Raw genomic sequence first — 21,673 nt, 5'->3', positions numbered from 1 at the left:
AGCATTGAGCATTACTTCTCACGTCATCAGATCAGCATCACTGTTATCCTCATCCACATCTTATTCAGACTGCCGGAGAGAAAAAAAAGTACTCTGCCTGAACCGCCGGATTAACAAGGCTGTCAGTTATGTTTGACTGTAATTCGTCTGCCAAATGAATATCGGAGACAGCAAATCAAACTAACAATAATTGAGATAATTAATGCGATCAGAGGATAGTTACATAAAATTTATGATTTCTCGTGCACCATGAAACGCCCTAGCTGTTTTTCAATTTCCCCGTGACCTACTTCTGATTCATCTAAAATTAGGTCTGGTTCTTCAACTGAAGTATACGTTTGTATCCGATGCAGATGTGTACTGGTCTTGTTCCAGGGCATGTGAACGTTGAATGCGAGCTTCACTGAAACCTTTCTCTCCTCTCTCACGCCGCTGCTTTCATTCAATCTTTCACTTATCCCCTCATGTTTTCCGTCTGGTTTTTTTTCTGTCGCTTACCCTTCAACTCCATCATCTAGGTTTGCCGTGGTGCTCTGGCCCGTATGAGGTGCCGGCGCATGAGAGCCATTTACACCATCATGGGCTGCTATAAGCGCTACAAGGTCAAGGCTCACTTCTGGGAGGTGGAGAGCAGATTTGCTAACGTGCGCACGATGGCCGACTATGGAAAGAGTGTGGAGTGGCCCTCCCCTCCCGCCGCACTGGCTCAGTTCCACAACATCACAGTTATGCTGCATCGTAGGTCCGAACTTATTCAATATTTTATGCATGTAAGGAGATTGGATATCTATCTATATGCAAATTTAGTTTGGAAGAAATTATAGCAATAGCAAAAATGTAATTTAGGTGGAGTGTGTTTGTGTGTGCGTGTGATGTGCATGCATGTACACTGGTCCACCCGTCTTTCCGTGCGTGTGACCGTGTGTACATGCTCATTCGTGATTTCGTGTATGTTTATATTTCAGTGGGGGATTGGGTATGTTTTGTCATTGCAGCTAAAAGTTTATTTCCGTCTTCCCTTTTTCTTTTACATTCCCGTTGGTCAGGTGGTGGGCAAGGCAGATAGTGAAGAACATCCCTCCATCTGACATGGCAGAAGTGCGGGCTAAGGTGGCCGCTATGGGCGCTCTTGCCGGGGAAAGGAAGGACTGGGGTGTTGGGCGAGCCTGGGAACGAGACTACCTATCAAACGTAATATGCCTTGTTTGTTTTTATGTTTTTGTTGTGTATGTGTGTTGATTGTCTATGTGTTGTTAAAATCAATAAACATACAGAGGCAGAGGCACTTGCCCGTTGGGAAAGTAGTACAGGAAAGGTGCAATTCTGGGGAAATTGCAAAGTGTGGTTGGCTTGAAGGCCAACCACCAAATATAGGCCCCTCCCACTGATTTAGCTAGCCAATTACAATGTCAAGTCACCCCTCTGATCATGTGTAAGTAATTAGGAGGGGGGTGCCCCCTATGGATGAAAATGGAATTGCTTTTCACTCTCCACAATTTGGGGTGGATTGAACATTCCGTTCGTGATTGTTGGCATTTTTTATAAAATAGCTAGGCCACTTCCACTAACCTAGGAAGCCGATTACGGCCGAACGATACAGAAACGATACACTTTGCAATGTACCGATATTGCTGAGATTTGATGGAAGAGCAAAAAGGTGTTTTGAAGAAAATTCAAAATGGAAAATGGAATGGAAAATCTGCCTTGTGTAAAACGTAGTTTCTGAATAGGATGACATCAGTCAGTGACAGAATCCCATTCTAAGTGAATGCATCATCTGTACATGTGATGAGCTCGAGAGTAAACTGCATCAGTATGACTGATAAGGTCTGGCTGACGGCACTTATGAACACAGCCCTGCACTAATGGGTTTCATGCTCGGCTCATTTCAGGGTTAATATGGGGTTGGTGGCCTTGAGGGTATACGCCTTGAGGGTCCGGGAACATTTCTTCTGGAAGCCACGCATCATTCCGCCAGTCTGTCCGTGGGCCGTGACTTTGGGGTGCCTCGTCTTCACAGCCTCCAACTCGCCGTGCGAAGGATCACAGTTAACAAGACACAGCCTGGTTTATTATTTACAGGCAATTCCCTCTTATTGTCAACTATTTGGCCTAATCATCTAGCGGTGCTCTTTATTATGATGATGATGCATGCTTGCCCACGGTTCTCAGTTCTCAAATACGTACACACAAAGCCACACAATGGAGTGGTTATCAAGTCTGTCAGGACAGATTAACAGTTAGCCATACTTTTGGGGCTACTTTTTACACTCTGGGATTTCCACTCAGATAATCGGACCCGAGCGACCCTTTACTTTTATGCAGTCGTCCATTTTATTGGAGCAGCATTTGACACAGTGTTAGGTTTCACTCTTTCACTGCTCCCACTGTACTTGTCATAAAGACGCTGTGCTCTAGTATCAGCAGTCCTGTTCCTGCTTCTAAAGGCCCGTCAGAGGCCGTGTCTGGTAACGGCAGCCCGGGGCTTGCAGCTTTGATCTGCTCCTTATAGAATCGGAGCGTTATATGGCTTGAAAGAGTCTGTGAGAGGTTATGGAGAGTTTTATGACTAACAAGGAGATGCTATCCTATCCCATCAGAAGTTGGTGGCAGTAGTCTGCTTCATGTAATACAACAGGGTCTTTGGTTTCCATCAGTGGTGGAAAGTAACCAAGTACAAGTACTCAAGTGCAGGTGGCAGTAGTCTGCTTCATGTAATACACAGCAGGGTCTTTGGTTTCCATCAGTGGTGGAAAGTAACCAAGTACAAGTACTCAAGTGCAGTACTTTACTGGAGTATTTCCAAATTTCGATACTTTTACAGTTTTCCTTTCCATCTACTTTACTACATTTCAATTTCAATATTTTTTTTACATTTGAATGTTCACAACTTTTAGTACTTTAAATACATTTTGATACCAATACTTTTGTACTTTTGCTCTAGTAAATTCTGAATTCCAGCCATTTACTTCTACAAAAAGTATTGATACTTTTGCTTAAGTAAAAAAAATCATTATTCCACCACTGTGTAATCTGGGGTATTTGGTTTCCATACAGGCGAGGGACTGCCCTCAGACTAGCCACAACTTCATCAGGGCGTCCAAGGATCTAAGGAACAAAGACCAGTACAGCCAGGTCCTCTTCTCTGGCTTCTGTAGGAAAGTATGTATTGAATTTGTGCAGAAATTGCAGTGTCTATTTGTTGCCACGAGGAGTTTCAGTCTTTTGTGTTTTCAATTTAGCCCTTGGGTTGTTTTTCTCACTCCGACATTTAGCCCCCCCATGCCTCCGGCTGTTCACAAGGCCCATTATAAAGCTGTTGCTCTGTATGAGTCTATCTTCAGTCCAAATAAAGATCACAGCAGGGGAGTGAGAATGGAGTTGTTAATCATCCAAGACATAATTACAAAGTCAGATGATTTCAGCTTTAGCCCAGATTCTTTCACATCCCAACTTTTAGATTGGAAAATAACTTGATTCATAAATCAGTTGGAGTTAAGTTATGCTTTTGCACATTATTATACCTTGTGCTGAAAGTATGCTTATCAGTTCACTGCAGCAGTGGGTAATAATGAGCACGTTTTCCTTATCAAATGAGAAAATGGGCCTCCACCAAATGTTGGGAGTAGGGACCACTTAAACCAAAGCCTATTAGACCATATGAGAGCACTAGTGATACTGTGGATGGATGAACAAGAATAAGAAATAGAGCTTTAATAGATTTAGTAGAACATTATATCTTGGTATTCATAGTCTTTGTATGAACAATGAAATCTCTTTTTTGCTGTCAGCAAAGAAAATGGTGGCACGCCAAAAAACCTTCTACTTGTTAGTAATATAGGAATTGGTAAGCCTGAACAAATGTGCAGTGATTCTGTTTAATTTCATCTTCTCTCCTCCTCCTCCAAACTTAGGTAAACTGTGGTTTTGTTTTCAACAAAACCACAGACCGTGTATTGCTTCTCACAGACAAGAACATCTACGAACTGGGGCCAAAGAAACAGTACAAAGTTCTGAAAAGGCTTCCCTTAGATGTTGTAAGTATGCTCATATATAATACAGAAAATGACCCACAAACACCAACACGTACACCGACATAGCCACTCAACCTTTTGTAACAATCACTTAATGATGCAAATATCAATTATTGTGAAGGCCGGCTGTAGCTTAGTGGGTAAAGGGACTGTCTCGTAATCAGAATGTCACCGGGTCGCCCAGTGGGATTAATATAGGTCTACGTTTCTAATTTTCTATATAGGCTACGTGGGACTTATGAGTCACAAGTAAGCATTTCATATACGTACTTCGATTACGCTCACTGCAGTGGCATTGCATTAAAGTTTAATGCAATGCCACTGCAGTGAGCGTAATGATTAAAGCATTCATGTGATTGTTGGTAACACAGCTGTTGTGGGAGGGAGAGGTGAAGGGAGCGATGGTTGCTTTGGTCTGCTGGTAGACAGTGTGAGGGGTCTGACCTACATTTCTCGGTACCGGTGAGGGAGTGGAGTGGTACGGCTGTACTCCCTGTGGCCACGTGTGTGTGTGTACAATATGTTTTTAATATGTTAGTCTGTGGTCACACTGCGACTGCAGCAGTATCATGCATGCACTGATCTGAGAAATTGGATCAGGTATCTGACGGATTTGGGCTTTGAAGAACAAGGGGACCATGGGAGTGGAGAAGAGATAAGAAGGGGTTCAGTTTAAAGAGAGAGAGGGGAGGAGAGAGAGCCAGATGTGACAGGGTGATACTGCAGAGAGCACGCACACTGTCAGTACCTGTGCTGACGATGGCAACAGTGGCATTTGATTGTGAAGTGTGCAATAATACGTTGGAGTACAATCTATGAACTATAGTCGCCCAAAACTCAAAATGGAGTTGATATTATCAGGTCGGAGTGAGACTTGAGATTTTGAAATAGTTCAGCTCTTGCCTCACATTGTCCCTCATGACTATGGCAATCCAGTGTGACATAACGTGGTTGCCCGGCCTTTCTTTATCTTGGTGTTGGAAGGGTAACCTTGTGGAGAAAATGCCCAGATGTGTGTTTGATTGATTGAATAGTTTATTGAACATAAATGTAAAAACGACAACAGAATAACAACAAAATTCAATATCATCAATAACAAACAAAATCATGTTAGTAATATAACTTTTAAATTGAAACACATACAAGTCGTTATGAAATGCCCCAGGTCATATTTTGAGCATGAAAATGATCTTATATTATATACATGGAATGGAATACCTTATTATATTGCATCAAAGGACGGATGCCCCAGAGTAAGAGCACATACAACATTTCCGTTCACATCACAAACACGCTTTCTTTTCGTATAATCATTCTAGGGCATAGAACCACCGGAACTTTCCGGATGATCACAGGTTTTTGTGGAGACAAAATAATTGTGCCCAAACATGGTGTATACCATTGTACTTAAATCAGCTAGTCCTGATAACCTCTGCATTGATGAATATGACAATGTAATTTTTCGTATATTCATTCCGACATAACCCCATCAGTGTTCTGTAGCGTTGAAGGACAGGTTGTCCCAGAACCACTGTCCTGATAACACAAGGAACAGCCCCCATAGGTCCCTCTGGAGTGGATTAACCTGCGTTTGTAGTGGGCTCATCCCAGCAAGCTATAAGAGGCTTAGTTCCCTCAGCTTTCTTTCCTTTCTCCGAGATCTATTTCTACAATCTATTATGTAACTTCACCTTCTTTTGAATCTGGCTGTCTTTCTCTTTTCCATCCTCCAACTATCCATCCCTCTTGGTCTCTCTGTCTGCCCCCCCCTCCCCTCTCTTTTCTCCCTCTTGTCTTGCTCTGCTTGGCCCTTCTAAATCTGTGCATGCATAGTTCCAACTGGGCCACAACAACTCATGACCCCCTTTCCCACACACGTGCACTGTGGGAAGAATTACATTCACCCCACTTAAATTAGACCAAACTAATCTGTTTGACATCATTCCTAACCTGCTTCAGGATAAGCCTTGTTGTATTGTGTTAGGCCGAGCAAATATTGATCGATGTACTGTATAATGTGCGCAGGTACTGTATATAGATTATTATGTAAGTAAATTACAGTGACTCTTGTCACTGTCAAGTCAAAATGTATTTGTACAGCACATATCATATACAGGAAAGTTTCACAGGAATGCAAAGAAGATACATACAAAAATGAACTATACTCACATAATAAACGAACTACCGGTACTCACATACTGTATAGTAATAGTCCAACTGTCCACACAAATAAAAACGCTAAATTGTGGTGGTTGTCTATGCTGGCGGCTACTCTAATCATGTACTTTGTTTGTTCCCTTTAGTTAACAGGATTGAGCGTGACCAGTGGGGCTGACCAGATGGTGGCGCTGCACACGACCTCCCAGGATGATGTTGTGCTGTGCCTACAGCAGGGGGAGTTATGCCCCAACCGGGACCGCGTGGGTGAGCTGGTGGGCACGCTGGTTGACCACTTCACACGGTGAGTGGTGTTATCACAATGTTATCTCCATAGACCAGATATTCTCATAGTGGGGTTCGGGACACCCGGGGGCAGATAGCTGCAAAACGCTATTTTATATACAGCTATTCAGAAATAGCCAATCCTTTTTGAGAAATCTTGGAAATAACACATTTTAACAACACTACAAATCTTGTTTGAGGGGTCCCAAGCACAAGCACAAGCTAAATCTTAATTGGGGGGACCTTGAAATGAAAAAGTTTTGAGAACCACAGCCATAGACAGTTTCAGGGACCTTAATCAAACATTTCACAGTGATGACCATTGAGCAAACATTTTACTCTAAATGTATACGTCTATACGTCATGCACATGTACGAGCTTGTTGTGACCACTCGTGGGTTGTCCCATCCAAATTTGTCTGACTGTGATGAATGTGAAACATACATGGCAGTGACAGAATGTCACCACCGCCAATTAATTTCACGCTAGTTATTCACAGCAGGAAACGGACGTAGACGGAACTATGACAGTGACAAATGCCAGGAATAACATTTACTTCATTGTTAAAGTATGCTAGATTAATGGACTTGGGCTTTGATGACACGATATGTGGTAGAAACACCACCCACAAGTAAGAATATATAGAGCTGGGACTCGATTACATTTTTTTATCTAATTAATTAGAGGCTTTGTAATGAATTAATCTCGATTAATCGCATATCAATATTCGACCTGGGAACAGTGAGAAACTTTTTTTTCCAAATGGATTTTTGTATATCAGTGAATCAATGAATATTGACTTAAGCAATAAAACATTGTATTTTTTTAATCACAAACACACATTAATTCATTCAACCTTTATTTAAATTATCGGAGAGATCATTGAGGGAGACCCTCATTTACAATGATGCCGAGATTACATACATATAAACAATAATGAGTTCTTAATTTCCAATCGATGCTAGGTTGTTAAGTTTGTGTGTGTGTGTGTGTGTGTGTGTGTGTGTGTGTGTGAGAGATATCCTTTTGTGTGTCCACATCATTTTGCATGTATGCATGTGTGCCCGCGTGTCGTCATAAGCCTACTGAAATAGTTCTCTGTCAAAATTGATTGGTTCCCTAAGTCTTAATCCCCCCCAAATCCATTCAGGATCATACAGACTCGATACAATACAAACACACACTACTAGACCGTATCTCTCATGCAGGTTTATTTATTATTTATTTATTATTTATTTATTTATTTGACAGGGACAGCACTCATTAATCAACATGTCAGTTTTCACATCAATGTAAATGGGCCAGAGTTAGCCAAAGCTAAATTTCATCTGTAGTCCCTGGGCAGGCTCTTAAAAAGTAAGTGATAAAATAAAGACAGAGTGTAGGGTTGCCTGCACACAACACCATGCGTTGATGCCATGTGTGCATATGTGCAGGCACCCACCACCACGTCCATACAAAAATACAGTACAACAGATAAAAGAAAGACAAAGTGTGGGGCGCCTGCACACAACACCATGCGTTGATGCCATGTGTGCATATGTGCAGGCACCCACCACCACGTCCATACAAAAATACAGTACAACAGATAAAAGAAAGACAAAGTGTGGGGCGCCTGCACACAACACCATGCGTTGATGCCATGTGTGCATATGTGCAGGCACCCACCACCACGTCCATACAAAAACACAGTACAATACAGATAAAAGAAAGACAAAGTGTGGGGCGCCTGCACACAACACCATGCGTTGATGCCATGTGTGCATATGTTTCTGGATCCTCTGTGTTAATTTAACTCTGAGAGTTACAAATGGACACATTAACACTGGGGATTTTATCGTATGTGGGGTCTCACTTTTACGACTCTCGTCGTAGGGGTGTTTTTTACATAGCCACCGGTTCTGGGGGTTTTGCAGGCAACCTTTTGTGAGCTTTATGAGTGCGTTCCACATGTGTGAGTATATGTCGTAGACTTTCGGTCTGTGTTTGGTTTGGGGGGAGGGACTCGTGCCATTTGGGACCCCTGTGGCAGCTGCCTGGCTCTGGTAGGGTGGGAGGCAGGCAGGCAGGCCGGCCGGCAGGCGGGCGTCATGGAGCCATGGGCCATGGGCCATTGAGATGACGCCGATCAGTGTATCGCTGTGTGCCTCTGTCGGCCTCCGCCTGTCTTTGTGCCACCATCTGGGGGTGAATGCCGGGGTCTTGACCCCCACAGGCTCCTTGTCAAAAGGAGATATAGAGACAAAGTCAGACGTGAGCTCCGTAAGTGTGGTGTGGGAAGTGTGTGTGTTTTAGGAGAGGGGTGAATGACAATGTGTGCGACACACACACACACATGCACGTGCACAAACACACACACACACACACACACACACACACACACACACACACACACACACACACACACACATGGCATGTTTATTTGTACAACACATTTCAACAAGGCAAAGTGCTTCACACAAAACATGAAGCATTGTGACATTAAAACATTCTAAAAGGACATTTTATTCCAAGAAAGAAGAAAGGAAATGATAATAAAACTAAGAGAATAAAAAGCAGAAGAAATCATGAAAAAAGAAAAACTCTGAAAACTCTGCAAAAAGAAAGTTATTTAGCTTGAACTCTCTCTCTCTCACACACACACACACACACACACACACACACACACACACACACACACTCACGTGCTACTTTCCCTCTGCTTGGAAGTTGATAATCAGGGCCATGGGAGTCATGTAGTCTTTTCAGTGTACACATGAAGGATGTTGGTCAGTGGAGCAATGCTGTATTTGCCCGTGGTGTGAGCGTGTGCCACATTTTGCAGTCTCTCATTCTGACCCTTTTTGTTTCCCACAATTACACATACAGTACTTTAACGGGGGAACTGTATCTGCATTTGAGTGTTAACCCATTGAAACGGGGAAAGCATGGCGCATCTGCGTCATTTTATACAAGCTCATGAGTTTGTAGATCTGCTATTTTGTTTTTAAATCATGAAAATGTGTGCAAATCTTTTAATACAATACGTTTTTTAGAGGAAACATTTTTAGCTAAAATCTTTGCTTCTGAAGGGCCCTTGGAACAAAATATTTTGATATGGGGACTGGCAACCAAAGTAAGAGAGTAGGCTACATCTAATTTTGGGTGTCCTTGAGCACCACTAATATTCCCAACATAATGTTTTTCAGAAAACTGTTAGGATAAAGAATCTATTAATGGATTAATAGGTGAATAGAAAACGTGCTAGAGACGAGGGTTGTACAAAAGTGGGTCATCAGTGAAAGCGGTATTAGCTTTAAGTGTAAAGCTGTCTTCAATACTATACTGTGGCTCTCTGTTGTTTGGCATGCAGGCTCTTCGTCCCTCGGCAGAATAGATTCTTCTATTCTCCTTTTATTCATGTGTCTCCTTTCTCCACGTTCTCCCCTTTCCCTCCTACTCTCATCCCTCTCTTTCTAGTTTTCACTCTCCTTGGGTCACCTGGGTCTTAGCTGTCGACATGTAGGAGTCAGCTTTGTTTATCTCTCTCCCTCTCTCGCCTGTATGTTTGTGAGTGTGCATGTGAATGTCTCTGCATGTGTGTGAATGTGAATGCTTAAGTCTAGAGAAAAAGACAGAGATGGGGCGCCAGGGGATGTGGGGGTTATTCTCTCAGGGGCCATCTGCTAGGACAGCTGGATGGATATGACTAGGCTATGACAGGATTTAGGATATGATTCGCCATACCTTTGCAATAATAATACACACTGATGGTGGCTTTCGGATGGTGGCTTTCTAGAATCTCATTCAGCACTATCTATAAGAGTTTTCTTTCCCCACAACATTAAAACTGAAATCTGTGTGCTGCAATGTGTTCATATTTCCCTTTCCCTCCACATGTGTGGAAATATTTAGCCATGTTTGCTGTTGAATTTCCCAAAATTCTGATATTATTTTCTAAGTTTGTTGCCGCCTCCTAATTGGCTAATGCAGGACAGAGTTTGTAGCTATAGAAATGCTAATCATTACATTTTAGCACTTTATCTCTTGAGTAAAAACGAAATGCAATGAAATAAATATTGGCAGACTGCTGCTTGAGAAAAGATTGTCGATCCAGCGTGAAGTTATGACAGAGAAATTGGCTAACTGCTGGCATCTAATAAAAAGCCATGTTTTACTGCTCTTCAAGCAGTAAACCTCATCTGAGAGTCAATTATTATTTTATTATTTAGATATTGACTGTTTTATTGAAGGATGCTGCAGTGTTCACAGCGTATTGATTGATGTAGTGACTAATGTGTTTGGCATGTTGTACATTGTTTGTCTGCTTTAAAATTATATTATTGCTAGGCTGGCATGTTCTGTAGGAATGCTGTATCGTGTGTCGTGTCAGTGATTGAGTGTTTCGGTAAAATACTGTCGATACATAGTCATAGTACCTTTATGGCATTAGCAAAAGTTACTGCGTTTATTGTGCAATTGGTTAAGGTTTTGAATAAAACAGCATGCTCTTTTGTACTGACAAATACGTTTTATAAACTCAGTATTGTGTCATCCACCAGTGTGTAGCACATTCTGAGATCCATACCCATAGACACACCACTGACACCAGTGAGAAATACGTCCTTATACAGTAGGTTCAACTTCATACACCTACTTGATTTGGTAGAACCCCACCCAAGACCCAACCCATATGGCATCACCTCCTGTCCATCGGTTCTCATATGAATGTTGTTTTTACTAATTTAGGTCCTGCTACACATGCGCACACACAAACACGCACGGACAGACGCACACACACACACACATGTGCACGCACGCACGCACACCATAATCTGTGACTGTTAGAGCAGTGGTTTCCAAACTTTTTAGCTTGAGACGCAAAAGGGAAATTAGACTTACTTCTTAATTATTATGATTATTATTTATGTATGTATTTTCTTAGATTTGTTTGTTTATTTTTATATAAAAAAATCAATGTAGGAAAAGAAAATGGGATTTTATACTCGAGTTGTGACCCATAAAAATTGGTCCATGAACCATAAATGGGTCCCGACCCACTGTTAGGGAAATGTTAGCGTTACTGGCTGGCCCTCTTCGTGACCTTTCTTGGATGTGAGTGAGCGTCACTCATTATAGACTTGGAATCTGTCCAAATGGCTCCTGTCTTTTTGAAACTCAACTAGCTTTTTAGGTCATGAAAGGCGTCATCTTTGCCTGAAATAGATCCCGCTCTCTCTCTCTCTCTCTCATCTCCCTCACTCCCTCAGTGGCTGTCCTTAACCCATTTAGGACTGAGGCCGATTCTAAAAACGCCTTGTAAATCCTGACCCAAGCTTTCTGAAAAACTTGGGTTTGCCCGTCTTGAAGGGTAAAAACACCAAAAGGGATTCCCGTCCTGAAGAATGTTCTCTCAGATGGCACGGTAACGTGATTGAAGTCTAAAACAAATTGTGTGCTCAACTTGCACAAGGATGCCATTGCCATAGGAGTCCAATACAAAAGCAAAACATCCAGCACATGTAACAACCTCCAGTCCAGTCCCATAGAATGGATATCCCCCTTCAGCAGAAAATAGAGATAGAGCTACAGTATGTACTACCAAAGACCACATTTTTCCTCTTCTGGCCTGGGTTTATCTCCCACTGTCACCTGTTCTTAAAACTAGCCTTCTGGCCTGGGCCGGCCTAGCGGTCCTGGCACCTAGGTTGGTAATCCTGACGACCTTTGCTGCGTATCTTCCCCCCACCTCTCTCCCTGTTTCCTGTCAACCCTACTGTACATCTATCAAAGGCAAAAAGCCCCCAAAAACAACTTCGAATTCACACCTGTGTGAACTGAGCGGTGCAACTATACATTTATAGTTACTGTACTGTGCTCTGTTATTTTTGGAAAAAATCTTTGAGAAATGATAATAGTTACTGTGTGGGGGTCCCCGGAACATCCAGGCCCCAGGGATGTGCCCAGGGTGCCGGCCCGGTTCTGGCGAGCCGCCCTGTATTCGAAACAGTTGAGAAATGACAGTTACCGTGTGGGGGTCCCCATGGGGTCCCCAGAACATCCAGACCCCCAGGAACGCGCCCAGGGCTCGTACTGTAGTGTACACTGTGCCACTTTATTCTGTTTAAAAGAATTATGCTTTCATGTAGTCACCTAGCCTGACACAAAGCCTGACACAAAGCAGCAGTCTTCGGCGATTGGTTCATACCAGGGGGGCAGTCAGACAGATATTTTGTGAAGCCACAAGGAAATCGGGATTTCCTGAAAGTTCATATAATGGCCTGTTGTGGCGCTGTCATTGGGCCCAAAAAAACCCATAGCCCCATAGAAGTCCATGTATTTGGGCCCAACTTCACCTAGACTGTATTACCTTAATAAACATGGTCATGAATACTTTCTGCTTCCAGTCACTAGTTTAAAGTCTAATTTCTAATGTCATAATATTCTTTTTGGAAAATTATGGTCCCATTTATTAAAAGAATGACCATAAAGTTGTGTATGTTCTGAGGGGCGTGGCTACCGTTACAGTCTATGATTGGGATTCCCCACCCACTCGAGTCAAAATAAAAACCAACTAAGAAGAAGGGGGGAAGTCCCGCCTCGTTGTCTGGGCCAGCCAATGGGCCAGCTGGGCCCAAACGGATCTAGAAAGATGGCGATGTACAATACAAGGACTGACAGGCTTCATTTTACGTTCATGTTAGACCCGGGGAACGCTTTGTCCATGGTCTATGGTTCATACCAACAAATCAGAATAGTAGGAAAGCAGATGACGTTGTTGTCAATCATGTGGCTATGGCTAACCCTGTTGCTAACCAAACAAACACAGTCAAGCATGTCCGCATGTAAACAAAAGCGGTAAAATATGTCTGATGATGAGGTTTATAAAACCTGTCGTTTCTGTAAAGAAACTATTTATCATAGGTCGATATAATAGCCAGATTGATATGGTTGCGACTAAGTCACTGCAGTGGGGGCAGCCATATTTGTTGTTTGACGCTGTCAAGTGACCGGGCTGATGGCCAATCGCTGCTGCGATCAGATTTTTGATCGAAACTGAATCGCCATTCGCCAGGACATATTCTTTAACCCATTCTGAACGGGCACCCATTTTGGTGTCAGCATCACGTTATGCAGCAGTTCTCTCTAGTGTCATTATGAAAGTATAGGGTTTGCTCTGTGTGGCGTGATTAAGGGGATTAACACTTGCTGATCAATGAGCTAATGACCATTGTCCACAAAATGGATTTAATATCCTTGGTGATGTAGGGCTGTAAATAACATTGTGGAATGTTCAGATTTCAGGATGAGTGATGATCAAACATTAGTATAGAGCACCGAAGTCCTGACGTAACTCGCTCATCCCGACGATTCCCCTGGTTCACGGAAGTAGTTTCTCTATGGAGAATAACATGGGGTGATCTTAATATCGTCTACTATAAGCGTTGTGGTCCAAAAATAAACAAGCTGTCTCGGCGTTATTGTCAGGGAGGTGTCTCTGTATCGTTTGCAACAGTCAGTCACTCATATATGATACAGTCTGCTTCTAGCGAAAATCTAACTAATTCAGCAGCAGTAACATTAGCGTTTTCTCTCAGTCAGTTGATTCTTCATATCCATGTGAGTGAAGCGGCCGGGATGACATGTTTATTTTTCAAACACAGTTCTTATATGAATCAATCTAAAACTCCTCCTATGGTGATTTCAATGCAACTAAACAAATACATGAACCTGGGGACTGACGCCCTCTACTGAAAGTGACGTCAGACTTCGGTGCTCTATTGCAGAAGGAAGAAAGGAGTCGATTTGATTGGATTGTGAGATAGTGTGTTGTGTTGTTGTGCAAGTTGCTGAGAGAGAGAGTGAGAGAGAGATGATACCTTGTAAGAGGAAGTGCTCACCTTTTTACAATTATATTGTTTCCTCATGTTTATATAAATACATGAATAACTTACAAAAAAGTACTTGTGATCTACAATCCCAGAAGATTCAAATACTTGAACTATATCATTGTATCATTTCATATTATACTGTTTACTAGACCATTGGCTAAACTTTATTACTACCTATGGCTAAAGTATAGGTAGTACTTGTAGCATTGGCAATGTTTAGGTATTTCCTTGTGTCCCTGTGAGCATCTCATGGGTTAATGTCTGCACAAGCATTAACAATAACCTTTTTTATACTTTAATTTCATAATGTGAAACAATAACTATCTTAACTTTATTAATTTGCGATTAAGCTTTGAGTACAGTTATAGGTGACCTTTTTTCATAATTATTATTAGTGACCAAATTATGCTAATTTAAATACTATTCACTGGCAGATACCAGTCTGATTAATATCAATATTAAACGAGTAATGAGACAATTACACCTATTGCAATGTACATATTGTTCAGATTATCAACATGAATTAAATATATTGCTCAGCCCTGAAACAGTGGAGATTTTGCATGCATTTCCATACCAAACTGACCTGTATTTTAGAGAATTGAAAAGCGTCTATTTCTATTCTATTGAAAGATACTTGCCTCACGTGTATACAGGTGAAAGACCTGGCATGGCTTTCTCCTCCGATGTAGCCAATGTTCCACTTGGCCAAAAACCCTTGATAATGTTACACCATCTTTCCTTATTTACAATCAATTTGTTGCGAGTTCCGTGCTACCTCAGTGATTGACTGAGTGTGCTGCAATAAACCGCTTTGCTCTTATCTCAGAAATCTGTGATGGGGCTTTAGAACAAATCAATGTCATGGAAGTGATTGAAGCTGATGCTGTTACATTGCTCTTTATGCTCCACAACTGTGCTTCAGTACAAGTCCAGTATAGTACTACTGTGTCTGTGCTGTAGTTCCAATGTTTCCTCAGAATGTTTCCTGCCCAGGAGGCAGAAAGTCCAGCTGGTGGCAACATAGCTTCTGTTTTTAATTCCGTTGATGATGATAATTATGACATGTCAGTCCCAGTGACCAATGCCAAGACTTATAACAGTGCTAACTCTCGCACCTCCTACTTCCCTGCAGCAGCAACCTTATAGCAGTTGGCACCCAATGACTCAAATAGCCGCTATCCACGATACCTCACCATCCCCACTCCCACCCCTCCGCTAACTGTCAACCATACAGTTGGGCAGCAGATTCTGCCATTGCCCCAGTGTTGGTTGGTCAGGCAGCTGAGGAAAATGGCTATGTACAAAGTGTGTGCACGACTGGCCCGTTTAGGACAAAATGGCTCAAATCATTAACACAGTGTGTGATTTCCGTGAAATTATGCATGCACATTCCCACTACGCCGTGGAAGAAATGCCACTTAAATGTTTTCACATCAGCCTCATTACATGGTAGCGCTATAACAGGCCAAATCGTTTTTTACCTATAACTGCACCAATCTGTGTACAACTTTGTATGCGCACTCCCTAGAGGTCAGGGAATTTTTTTTGCCCTGCATCAGCCCATTATAGCGCCACCATGAGACCGATGACAAAACATGTCTTTATATTACTCGTTTGTACTCTGTCGTACGACGCTGTCGCAGCAAAAATAGCATATCTAAACTACAAGCTGAACATACAAAGTATAAATCACCATGTCGAAGTATAAATCAGGCTTAGGTTGACTGCTGTATAACACAACTCGACTTAGCAAAGTTTGGTGATCTTGAATCCAGTCTACCACTGACAGTGTTGCCTATATTACTGTCACACTCTTGTTCAACAATAATTTATCGAGTCCGCCTCATCTCTCTTGTCCATCACTCTTTCTCTTGTTGGGACTGTGGTCTGTGCAGAGATCCTGATCTTTATCTGGTTTAGCTCTGCTCTGTCAAACTGTTGACACCTCTCCTGTTTGAGCTCCTCTCGAGGACCAATCATAATCATAACCCAAGCTGAATCCACTGATGGACGAGAGAATCCAGACAGCAATGGGGATTCAGTTTATGAATTCATGTGAATGATAGAGGGGAATAAGACAAAGATGAACAGTGATTTAGTGAACAACTGAGTCATTTGACAGAAATACAATTTGGCTTTTGAAGTCGATTGATTTTCTTTCCCTTTTTTTACATGGCGGCGAGCTCTAATTTCAAAGCTATGAAACATTTACAGCATACTTTTCTCTCATTGATTGCAGTGTCTTCAAGTGCTAATACTGTATGTTGGGTTCCTTTTGTCTCTGTTCAGAGAGAGAGAGAGAGAGAGAGAGAGAGGGGGGTGCTTTGGTTGTACACACATGGACATAATGTACACTGTGTACATTATGTCCATCAGTCCGTGTGTGGAAAGAATGGGAAACCCCCCAGACATCCCTTGATCGCCTAATGTGATGATCTGGGACAGTTATTCTTAACACGCCAACGCTGATCTAGGACCAGTGGTATTATTAGAAGCAGATGGTGGCGGCACGGTGGCACAAATCATTAGCGCTGTTGCCTCACAGCTAGAAGGTCCTGATTTCGATTCCCACTGGGGTCGTGTTCTCTCCTCCATGTCATCAGTGCCCATACCCTATAGGTGGGGTTGGCAAAAGGGCCTTTCTGTGTGGAGTCAGCATATTCTCCTCATGTCCCCTAGGGTAGGTAGTAGGTACCCTCATAAAAAACATGCAGTAATGCATGGTCTCTAAACTGCTTCCCCCTGACCAGCTGGGGTGCCTGATGGATGGGAAAGGAACTGGTTGGAATAACGTGTTCCTTCCACCCCGTATACGTCCTACTGGGGAAACTCCCCCCGCCACCCCCTGTCGGGTGATAAGAAGCGGCTTGGACTCCTCGTGCATTTGAATGAAGCTTGAGGTCAGTCCGTTGCTCTCCCCAGGTTGGCAGGAGGGAGTGTAGCTCACAGGATTGCATTAGACAATAATTGACACTGAGTGAAAATAATGGGTTACAAAAATCGTGGGATAAAAAAGACACAGAAAAATAATCATCACACCCAAGGCCCTGTGCCTAGTCAGATGATCTGACACCCAGCTATTTAAGGCTCAGAATTAATAGTTACCACAAAACATTGATTGTTTTCCCCCTTTCATGCTCTTTTACTGAAACAAGAATGGCTTTGCTTGAGGGATAGTCTCTGGGTGGGTTTAATTGAAGTTCATCGAGATGAGGTTTTCTTCCCCATTGGCAGAATTCTGGAAAACAGTTATTGGCAGTGTGCATATTGCACTCTATTCTGAACACATTATCATGGGTTAGAAAATACCTCATCGTCTTTGTGATGGATGGTAATGGGTCACCTCATCATTTAAGAGGCATTAGATTACTAAACTGCCTGGAGAGAACTTTGTTGATCCGGATGATTGGACTTTAAACTTTCAGCCAGATGAAATGATGTGCCATTGACTGTTGCGCAAAAGGCCTGCTTTTGGACTGGGTTGATAATTTCCCAAAATTGAGGGATGTGGGGTGGCCATTGTGTACAAACACAAAATCGTGTACGCATCGACCAGTGCTGCGCAGGGTCAGTGTTGATTTGATTCCCCATGCAGTGTGGAATACATTTTTACTTAAGTAAAAATAGCAATACCACAATGTACAGTAGGTGTAATACTGTGCAATACAGTGCAGCTAAGTACAATTCCTGCTAAAAATTTTTTACACAAGTAACATTTAAAAGGTACTCATTATGCAGAATAGCCCCTTTTATAATAACATTGGACTGTAAATAGTAATGCAGTCATCACTTTAATGTTGCAGCGGGTAAAAGTGGTGCATCATCATTTATCAGTTAACCAAGCAAAAAGTATCAAAATTTAAAGTACATCATAATTGTATTTAAGTACATTACTTGAGTAAATGTACTTAGTAATACTTTCCAGTTTCCACCACTGCACAAAGGGACTGCACAGAGGGCCAAGCAGCATCAACAACACATTCAGCTCACACATGTAATGGCCCATAATTCTCCACAATGGAGACACCAGAGGCATATGTTCACATTGGATTAGCACAATCCAGCAATGCAGAGGAGATGGGGGGGGGGAAAGAGAGGGGGGGTAGGGGGCCTTCAGTCTCCTCCATGAACTGCTGTTGGTTGCGCCCCAAGCCTGTGATGATGTCTCTCCACACACGGCAGTGAATTATTTGATTTTGGCTTGAGGCCCCCCATTGACAACCAGCAGACTGCTGGGTTTAACATGTTTATTGCGAACGCAGTGAGCCACTTACTATGAGACCCTGCTGCTCATGTCTGTGTATGTGTGTGTCTGTCCCGCTGTGACACCACCCGCCCGCCACCAGAGGGCGCAGCTGTAGCACACACACACACACACACACAGGGCGCAGCTGTAGCACACACACACACACACACACACACACACACACACACACACACACACACACACACACACACACAACCACACACACACGAGCTGCGTTCGCTTCCCGCGTTTGCACGTCTTACTTGTATATTCACCCTCGCCCCTCTGCGCTGAAGATGATGGGGAGAAAGTAATAGCACAAGTCGTAAACAGCAAGTCTGTAGTAATAGTCAGGCAGTGTGGACCACCTCTTTAGCATGTACACACAGCTCTACTCTCAGCCCAGCATCCACATGCCCTCACACTGGTCCAATTGGTTCCATTTGTACATTCATACAGACTTACAGCAAATTAACGCAAGACTCAACTGTGCACAGGCATAGCTTGTAGCTTAGTCTGAAGTTCAGGGCGTCTTAGCCCGGTGTCAACTTTCACTGGACCCTTCCTATTTATTAGCCACTCGAATCTCAGATGTCAGCAGGGTCGCACGCGAATCAAAACCCGGGCAAGGTCAGTGGGATTCTAGGCCGGATGTTTCAACAGCCCCGGAAGGGGGAGACAGCTGGTTGTGGGGGGTTTTGAGTAAGGGGATGGAGGAAGAGGAGGGGGGAGGGGTACTTGAGACCAAGGCTACACCTGTTGGGATAGCTTAGCACAGAGGCCGACATTCGCTTTGTGAATTTAGGGGTGATTGTTTAAAATTCCAGCTGTTGGGCTCTCTCCTGGAGACAGCAACATTAAAATGTATTTATATATCCCTGTACTTTTAAAAACATCATCATGGTTCCAAAACGATGTATACCATGTACCAACATAAGTAAGACTGTAATAGAAAGCTTAGACTGGCTTGACCAGTCTATATGTCAAAGTGACTATATGTCATGTCACAACACGTCAACGTATTGTGAGTTGGTGGTGTTGGGGATGCTGGTGCCAGGCAGAGTGAACCTCAGTGCAGAGCATGGCCTTCATCACAGGCCATCCTCTTCAGCTGACACAGTGCCGCTGGCAGGCACAAACATGTCTTCTTCCTAGCTGTCTGCCACCAAAGAGATTTGATATGCTGCAGCACCCTCCCCTCCACCCTCTATGAAAATAGAGGATGCTTCGATTCTGTTTCGATGGACATGGACTACTCAACTTCAGACTAATAATTAGCCAAGTATTATTCGTGTTGTGCTTGTATGTGTGTAGCTGTGTACACTGCCAGACTTTATGTACTATGGATTTTACTGTATGGTTCATAAGTTTCCTACTGTAATACTAATCCGTCTATGTTTCAGAGTGCGGAAAGTCCTGTTACCAGTGAAGGTTTGCAGTCCAGTCGTCCAGGTGCACATGCGTGGTAAGCCTAAGACCGTAGCCGTGGAGACGAAGGCCGGCCAGACCAATGTAGACTTCAAGAAGAGCCGAGATGGCTTCGTCTTACTGTTGCCCTCAAACTGATGTACAGTAGGCCATTATACCATAAACAAACACCCAGTTACCTCGTAACCCCCGCGTGTCGCTAGACATTCCCACACAGTATAATCCTCAGTGTTGGTGTAAATCTAAGAATGTAAAAACAGGTCTCAGAATTAAACAAACGAAGGATTGTACAGGGAGGCTTGGTCCCTCAGAAGTACGTCCAAAATACACACCATCATCAGCCTGGTAACCTAACATGTTCAATCTGATGAAGGCCTCCTTAAGTCGTCACAATCAATTTCCCAGCTATATTTAAAGCTGCAATCCCAAAGATTTTTTGTCCTACTCGAATTTTGTGTATGGGAAACCAAACTTCTGCCGATCCTCCAAGATGGAGTCCCCGTTTGGCCAGGGGACTCTTGGTTGCTTCGGGCAGGGCTCCTTGTCAACCACTAGGTAGGTGTCCATCCTGGCAGTCTACTGTACATTTCTCAATGGACAAGTAGGACGTCCACCTCCAAACACTGCATAGGCCTACTGTATGTGCTTGTTAGAGCCATTTTTTAAATTGATTGTGAGCATCTGGGCACTGGGGAGACTTTTATACGTATTACTAGAGAAATGGCTTGTTCTGGAAGAAATTGGCAGCTTTTCTTTTTCATTTTTATTTCTTGCAGGGTTTAATTATTTAACCACTTCAGAATGCAGTATTAAAAAAGTCAGATAAATGTATTCTTGCAGCTTTATATAATGCAGAAGTTGTTTTATATCGGTAGATTACATTTTTTATACAAAATTAATCGATGCACTTTTCGTTAATGAAATATTGTACATAGTTACAACAAAGATGAGACATTTCAAATACTGTATTTTTTTTTTCAAGCATAATTATTTCAACTTACAAAATTAGTTTTATTTGTGCATTGTCTAATGCTGCTGTTTAGAGAAGTAAGACTATGTTTTTTCATCAGAAGTAATAAAGAAGGGAAAGTACAATAAATTATTAAATTGTTTTAGTGCTGTGGTTTTAATTTCTGCAATGTTCTTCCTTGCGAATAGAGTAGAATCTGCTGAGTTTACTGTAGTAGAGTCAGGTCCATGATGAACCTAACATTTTTGCCCCAATGCCCCATGATCGTTGCTTGAATTTTCCAAAGTAAATTATAATTACATGTAGCATTTTTACTAGTCAAAGTCATGGACTAACATAACACAAGTGTTCCATGTTGAGTTCTTAAACATAGTAGGGTCACACTTTTCAAAGACAACATCTGACTGAATCATCTGAATCCAATTCTTCCCATATAATACTCATCAATACTCTGCTGTCAATAATACATCTCTTTTACTTGGCTTCCTGACAGTCTGCTCTCCCTATCCTTTCACGATGCTCTGACACCCTTGCTGTGATACCCCCCCCCCCCCCCCCCACAAAATAACATCGTGTTTTTCTATTTTGTATTCTGGGGCGAACATTTGTGAGCTTGTATTACAGTAGAGTTTTGGAGGGGGAAAAGGGAGAGGGCCTACCATACTGTATCCACAGGGGA

General features: G+C 42.6%; 1 protein-coding gene across 2 annotated transcripts in view; it reads left to right on the top strand.

The window, feature by feature from the left end:
• myo1g (myosin IG) overlaps positions 1–21,247 on the top strand; it is a 40,289-nt gene extending 19,042 nt beyond the window's left edge. The window contains exons 17-22 of one of the 2 annotated variants that reach the window (XM_083783283.1): positions 519–742; positions 1,047–1,191; positions 3,058–3,162; positions 3,915–4,037; positions 6,338–6,495; positions 20,000–21,247. In XM_083783283.1, coding sequence (XP_083639409.1) covers positions 519–742; positions 1,047–1,191; positions 3,058–3,162; positions 3,915–4,037; positions 6,338–6,495; positions 20,000–20,162 — 918 coding nt within the window. In that variant the 3' untranslated portion in view covers positions 20,163–21,247. Of the gene's footprint in view, positions 1–518; positions 743–1,046; positions 1,192–3,057; positions 3,163–3,914; positions 4,038–6,337; positions 6,496–19,999 lie in introns of those variants that run through there. The other variant, XM_083783284.1, reaches the window with a different exon arrangement.
• The last annotated feature ends 426 nt before the right edge of the window (positions 21,248–21,673 follow it).

Source organism: Protomyctophum parallelum (genome assembly GCF_964188405.1).
Source record: "Protomyctophum parallelum genome assembly, chromosome: 1".
NCBI lineage: Eukaryota > Metazoa > Chordata > Actinopteri > Myctophiformes > Myctophidae > Protomyctophum > Protomyctophum parallelum.
Note: the sequence above shows the minus strand (reverse complement) of the source record. Positions and strands in the feature narration are given on the sequence as shown.